The sequence below is a fragment of the Mesitornis unicolor genome, unplaced genomic scaffold (genome assembly GCF_000695765.1).
Source record: "Mesitornis unicolor isolate BGI_N332 unplaced genomic scaffold, ASM69576v1 scaffold20949, whole genome shotgun sequence".
Classification (NCBI taxonomy): domain Eukaryota; kingdom Metazoa; phylum Chordata; class Aves; order Mesitornithiformes; family Mesitornithidae; genus Mesitornis; species Mesitornis unicolor.
Genome location: NW_010208203.1, coordinates 13,568 through 20,467, shown reverse-complemented (window position 1 = coordinate 20,467; position 6,900 = coordinate 13,568). Strand labels below are relative to the sequence as shown.

The 6,900-nt window shown below is 53.8% G+C and overlaps 1 protein-coding gene across 1 annotated transcript in view; it reads left to right on the top strand.

Moving 5' to 3' along the window:
- Positions 1-601: 601 nt before the first annotated feature.
- STIM1 (stromal interaction molecule 1) overlaps positions 602-6,900 on the top strand; it is a gene marked incomplete at both ends in the record, with an annotated part of 17,805 nt that continues 11,506 nt past the window's right edge. Inside the window, 3 exons of the mRNA XM_010192417.1 lie at positions 602-662; positions 2,043-2,220; positions 5,826-6,003. Coding sequence (XP_010190719.1) covers positions 602-662; positions 2,043-2,220; positions 5,826-6,003 — 417 coding nt within the window. The remainder of the gene's footprint in view (positions 663-2,042; positions 2,221-5,825; positions 6,004-6,900) is intronic.

Below are 6,900 nucleotides of genomic sequence, written 5' to 3'. Positions count from 1 at the left end.
ACTTCCTTCCAGCTTGATGCAAGTATTCTTACTGACCCCGCTCTCGTTCTCCCTTTGCCAAGAAACCCCAGGTACCTCATTCACTGGAGATGTGTGAGGATGTAGAAACATCTTTCCAGCCCATCTTCCCCCAAACACTGGATCGTATTGAATTCTCCCAATTAAAACACGTCAGCGTCCCCCGTTACCGCTGTTTCCTCTTCGATTTGTCATGGTTTGCACAGCAGCAATACCCTTCAGTGTCCGCGTCTCGCACCTCGATCGAAGCGGAGATTCATGGGGATGAGCCAAAGCAAGTGCCCGGTGTCCCCAGAGCTGTGCCACTGGGGCAGCAAGAGACGGGGGTGCATCGGATATCGGTCCTGCCTCGGCTGGGAAAGTCCCCGTCCCTCCACATGATGGAAGTGATTTTTTCTTCACTTCTCCGTAGAGGTTTTGACAAGACCTGACCCCAGTTACCGCTCGGCACCCTGAGAACCGCCCTTAGCCCTCACCAGGGGAAGGCTCCATTCCTCTTGCGCTCTACCTGGTTCTGGGGTTCCCTGGGGCAGAGATGGGGTCCTCGCGCTGCTCTGCGCTCCCTTCGCGTTTCCCGTCTCAGGATTCCTCGCAGAACCGCGAGGACGCGGGCGCTGGGTGCAGCGGGGTGCGGAGCCCAGTTCGTGGGTTGTCGGGGAGCAGCGGTCGTGCCTCCATCCTCCCCGCGCGAAGGACGCGCGGCGCCCTCGTGCCCTTCATTCTCTCTTTGCTGCCTGTGGGGGTTTGACCGCAGCTGAGGATGCCCCGCTTCAGCCGTGGTGTTTGAGCCTGAACGTGGCTGTGGTGTGAGGAGCACAGATTTCGGATGGAAAAGGCCGGTTGGTGGTGGAGGAGCGCGTTGTGCAGAGCTGGTGCTTAGACCCAAGCGTTATAAAGCACAGATCTTAATGTATCAGCCAAGCCTTCAAACACTCGCCCAGATTCAAAGGAAGAGGAGACAAAGCCCTGCATTTGCTACGTGCCTGTCATTTTGATGAAAGGATTTTTTTTCCCCCAACAAATAATGTTTGCCAATTATATTTGACAGTAGCAAAGATGAATGTGAGGCCCTGGGGGTGCTCTCTGATCCACGTTATGTAGCTGGGGGGGCAGTAATATTATTCAGGTGATGTCAAGATGTTGTTGGTGCAGATCCACTCTAAATCTGCTATAGTCAACAAGTTTTTAAAGTCTTTAAAGGCTTTTTGGGGAAACTCCTTGCACCGAGCACCGCAGCCGCCGCGTTCCTCTCTGGGCAGCCCGTGCAGTGTCTCAGCGCTCATCGTGAGCGATTTCTTCCCCGTACCCGGTGTGAATCTCCCCTCCTGCGGTTCCAAACCGGCGGACACTGAGCGTGCGCTGCGGTGTCTTGACCGAGCTGCTATTGCACATCTCCGGCTTCCTCAGCACACTCTTGTTTGAGGTTTTGCTAAATAGCAAACAGTGAAAAATTCCGCCTGTCGCGTGTCTTTGGGTTTTGTTTCACGCTTAAACCCCCACTCACTTATTTTTGTTCCCTCACGTGCATCCGGACTTGTTTTTTTAAGCAACTGTGTTTTGCTCACCATTGGAGAAAGCGCGTTTCCACATCGAGCTGTGGTGCTGAGGGAAAGGTTTGCAGCTTGAAAGTTTCACGCTCGATCTGCCCCGTCTCTGTGAGCTTTTTTCCAATGAAGCTGTTTTCTTGTGACATCTTCACGTTCCACGTTGGTTGTGTTGGCCCAAAAGAGCACAGCTGTTCCGGGTGTCCCTGTACCCTGGATTGCCAGGCACATCTACAAGATTTGGGGTTTCGCCTTCCTTCCTTCCAGACCTTCTTTTTCTTTTGGCTTCCCAATTTAAATTGAATAAATGTTGTCGAGCTTCTCTCCCCTCCCTAAATATCAGCGTAGCTCATCTTCTCCCGTTGGGAAACCCGGGCCGCTGATCCTTCTGACGTGGTCTGAAGCCCCGGTGCGGGTGCGGCGTTGCGCAGTTAACCGTAGTTTCCTCCTGGATTCAGTGGTGTCTCTGTTCTCTTCCAGTGACTCGCCACAACCACCTGAAGGACTTCATGCTGGTGGTGTCCATCGTCATCGGCGTGGGGGGCTGCTGGTTCGCCTACATCCAGAATCGCTACTCAAAGGAGCACATGAAGAAGATGATGAAAGACCTCGAGGGGCTCCACAGAGCTGAGCAGTCGCTCCATGACCTTCAAGAACGGTAGGTTCTGTGCGTCCGCCCGGCTGGAGCGTTTGGCTGTCGATCTTTCCTGCGAGGTTATTCCTCATTTAGATTTCATGGGATCACAGGACCACAGCAGGGTTGGGGTTGAAGGGACCCCAAACCCCCCAGCCCAACCCCCATGGGCAGGGACACCTCCACCAGCCCAGGGAGGGGGCACCCACGTTTCCCCTCTGCCTTCCACGGAGCCGCTCTGGTCCACAGCTGCTTTCCCAGTGTAATTTTACACTCCAGGTTGGAAATACCCCAACGAACACAATTCCTTCCCAGTCTCCATCTCCTGCAGCAGCAGAGCCGCATCCAGGGCGGGAGGTCTCTGCTGGGTGCAGGTCACACCAAATGTGCCGTGTGGGGAACGACCTTGGGACCTGCTGCCGAGGGCAGAGCCACGTAAACAAGGAGATGTGCCCAGGAAGTTCAGCTAATGCTCTAAAGCCGGGCAGGAAGAAACCCAAAACCACGTCTGCTAAGCATAGCTCGAGTCTTAACCCCAAGCAGCTTGCGGTGTTCGTGCAGGGTGTGCGGGTTGTCCTCTGCAGAGGGCACGGAGCTGCAGCTCAGGAGGTTGGGGTGGCCCTTGGGGGGCAGAGGACTGGTCTAATTCTCCTCTGGGGGAGGAATATGCCTTTGTTTCTTCATCCTTGAGCCCCAGCGATGTTCAGCTGTGGTTCCTGGCCACTGTACAAGAGGCAAAGCTGCCAGCAGCGCATTCCCTGGACTTGTTCTGACGTTCTGCTCAGAAACTTCTTTTCTAGCGCCTGAGGTTCCCTCCCGTCCTGGCTCATTGAGGTGCAATGCTGAACGGACCTCCAGAAGGGACGCGGTGCCTCCCAGCATTGTTACTTGATGAACAACTCTTAAAGAGTTGGGAAGATTTGATACAAAGCCCCACCTTTTGTTCATCTTCAGTACCTTTTGAGAACATCCTTCAACAAGGATGCTTTCCAGTCAATTAAATGACCTCTCAAGATAAAAAAGGCCACATCTTAGCACATCCTACTGATGATGGAGATGTGTACTGAAGATCTGCTGATTGTGTTGAAGATCTGCTCCTGAATTGTGAAGCCCCCACTTGTGTCTCAGTTTCTTGCCCTCCTTACGAGTGCGGCTCTGAAGGCGCTTGTTTGTGAAACCAGTGTGGCCGAGTCGGCTGGGTTTGAATGGGAGCGCACACACAACCTGGTTTTGCCCACAACCATTGTAATAAAAATACAGGATCTGCTGTCAGGAGAAAATGGCAGCAAGGGAAAATTGGATGTTAGAGTGCCTTTGAGAGTTGTCTTGTGGGTGAAATTCCTGTTCTGTGTCACTGCACAGGGGAATTTCCCCTTTAGCAGAGATACTCTGGTGGGTTGGGAGTCTTCCGGCCCTAGCATGGAAGAGCTTTAGCGCTGGTGCGCGGGGCAGAGGGCGTGGGTTTGTCTAAAAACTTGGAATGTCTTGGCAAGAGTCTCTTCGCGTTGGGAAGGAAAACACTGGGGTTTCTCAGCAGAGCTGTAAATTGCAAATGGGCCTTTCCCAAGAAGAGAGCCAACACCACGGGTGATGGGAGCCCGGCCCGTGTCCATCTGCGTGCTGAGGAGCAGCCCGAGCAGAGGAGTCCTTGGCTTCGCTCTCGACCCAAAAAGCAGCAACGGGTCCCTGCTGCGAGTCTGCGCCGGTCCATGCTCCATCTCCTCCTCCCAAAAACCCGGAAGATGGGCGCCTCTGCATGTGCTGTAGTGACAGAGGATCAGTTTTTCCCTTTCCTGGTCCGGGATGAGCGGGAGCCGCTTGGGGAGCCCAGGATTTGTCATTTGGGACAGGTACAGCCTGCCTGGAGCCGACCTCGCTGTGCCCTCGTCTGGCTCCTCACACATCGCTCTGCTGGTTTGCTCTCCAGTTTGGACATTGGAGAAGGTTTTATGTCACTGGAATACGTTTTCCTGGTGACGATTTGTCCATTTGGGGGTTTAGGATGAGTTGGTTTTGTTTCTCTTTTCACCGTACTGATTATTTTACTTGGTCACTGAAATCTACCAGCTCCAAGCTGCCACTGGTTGTGCTGGTTTAGCTGATCATAGGATCAGAGGGGTTTGGGTTGGACCTTAAAGCTCATCCAGTCCAACCCCTGCCATATATATATTGGATTATACCTAATCTGAACGCCTTGCTAACCTCACAGACGTAGCTTTGCTGTAGGTGAGCGCTTTATCCAGGATCCCCTCGATCCGTAGAAGCTGCCCAAGCAGGGCAGGACGTGTGCGCAGGGAGAAGGGCTTGGTTTGGGTGGGAACAGCAGTTTCCTCCGTTTGGTCTGGGTTAAAACAGCGTTGCCTCTGCCTCTGCTCACATAGTCTGGGTTTGTGCAGCTTTAATTGGTTTATCTCAAACGGTGGTGACTGAGGCTTTTGAAGGAGAAGTTCATGTTTAGAAGGCGGCGCTGTTCGATCGATGCAGCCGGGTTCGGAGCCACCGCGAGTCCCTGTGTTCAGTCCAGGAGCTGAAGTGCATTCCTGGAAACTCATCACGCCTGGATTTGGAGTTACCCAACGATGGATGTACCGCGTTCCTCAGAGGTTTGGTTCAAGGTTGAATCGTTGCCATAATTTTAAACAAAATACCGTATTTCGTCTGGATCATTGGCTGGGTCTCGCAGAGGAAGAAGCCCTGCAGTGCTCTCATTTCTTTCATGGCAGGACAACGCGGCTTTTCAGAGCCGTCATCATGAAGTGAACGTCTTCATCACGCGTGGCACCTGGGGTCGTGGTGTGGTGGCCGTGGTGGCGGTGGGTTGGCGGCTGGACCTGATGATCTGAGAGGTCTCTTCCAACCTCAGTGATTCTGTGATCTCATTTCAACTGAAGATTTCCCCGTTTCCTCGGCAGTCGCTGTGTCTCTGAAGCACACAGCGCTGGGGCTGTACCTTGGACAGGCGTAGAGGTGGTTTGGGTGGCAGCAACCGGGACTTTGCCCCCCCTTGTTGGGACAGCGCGGTCCCGCGTGGGCTGGGTTCATTCTTGGTGTTGATTTGGTTTCAAGGTCTGTGAGGGTTTGCACTGGAAATGCAAACACCGTAGAGACCCCAAAACATCTGACGATGGCCAAGGGCTGCGTCCTTCCAAGGGCTTCCCAGCCCGAACGGTTGAACCTCCCTGAACTGACACAAGTCACGTAACCTGTCATTACTTTTATTTTCCCATATAAAATTCTACTGATCTACTTCTGTCGTGAGGAAAAATAGTAACGTCCAGGCAAGGTTAGGACATGTCTGAATGTGAAGGCTCTTGAAGTGGAACACGGAGACATCCCCTCTGCTCAGGCACATCTTCCTCTCCTCTTTGTTTTAGTCAAGGCAAAGCTCTTAATTTTTGTAAAATCACTGAGAATTCAAATTACTTCAGGGCTTACTAAATGCTTTGGAAAATCAAAAAAGTACATGCTGAGCGTTTAATAAATGAGGTAAAGTTGAGACTCTTGACAGGTTAATTTCCTCCCGGGCGCTGCGAACTTTGTCCGTGCCTTTGCCAGCACAGATCTCTGTTGACACCGGCACAGGGTGGGTCTGGATGGCAGCACCGGGCGCCCGCTCTCTTGTGTTGCAGGCTGCAGAAGGCGCAGGAGGAGCATCGCTCCGTGGAGGTGGAGAAGGTGCACCTGGAGAAGAAGCTGCAGGACGAGATCAGCATCGCCAAGCAGGAGGCGCACCGGCTGCGCGAGCTGCGCGAGGGCACCGAGAACGAGCTGAGCCGGCAGAAGTATGCGGAGCAGGAGCTGGAGCAGGTAAGGGCTCAGCCACCGCGGTGCGCTTCAGAGCCGCGCCGGCACCAACGGCGGGCAGCTCCTCGCCCTGCTCTGGAGAAATCCAGCCATGCTCTGCTCAAATGCTCTGCCTTTGCTTCGTGGAGGAAGAGATCTGAGTGTTTCTGCCCCTGCTCCGTGTCACACATCCCCCGTGCCCATAGCGGTGCTGCTTGGGCGTTGGGTACCGTGGAGGTGTCTCCAGAGCGATGCGCTGGAGGTGTCGACCGTGACCTGTAGCTGCACCCCTCTGATGGCTCCAAACTCCCACTCCATGCCATAAGCTCTTCCTTTTTCTCCCTTTCGTGGTTTTACGAGAGATTTGCTATTAATTTGGTTGTGGTTACCATGCTTGCTTGTGGATCAGAGCGGTCTACAAAGGAAGTTTCCTTCCAAGGAAATTCAGTGCTAGGTTAGAATCTGTACAGCAAAATCAGCGTTCATCTGCGGTTCTCAGAAAGACTGAGTTCTCTAAAAGTCCTCCCAGTTCAGACTAGCAGGAAAATCCGTCCCCAGGTTATGCCTTGCCATGCAGGCCTGGACAGAACATTGTGGCGCTGCTGCTGGCAGAAAAGAGGCACTCCTGGTAGATACGTTTAAACTGCAGTTGTGTGAGCCAGAGCTGCACGAGCCCAGCGAGCAGTGTGGGTGCTCTGAGGCCGTCAGCGTGTCCTGCCCAGTCGTTAATGCCAGCGTGGAGGACAGGGAAGAAAACGAGCCCAGTAAATAAGGACGCGCAGCCTCCCCCGGTAACCCTCAGGGACAGGGCTACGGCCCTGGGCAGAGCTTCCAAAGCCCTTGGAAGGACCCTGGCTGCTGGACAAGGCAGGGGCTCACCCCATCCACTCCCCTTCCATTTCCCCTTTGTTCCCAACCCCG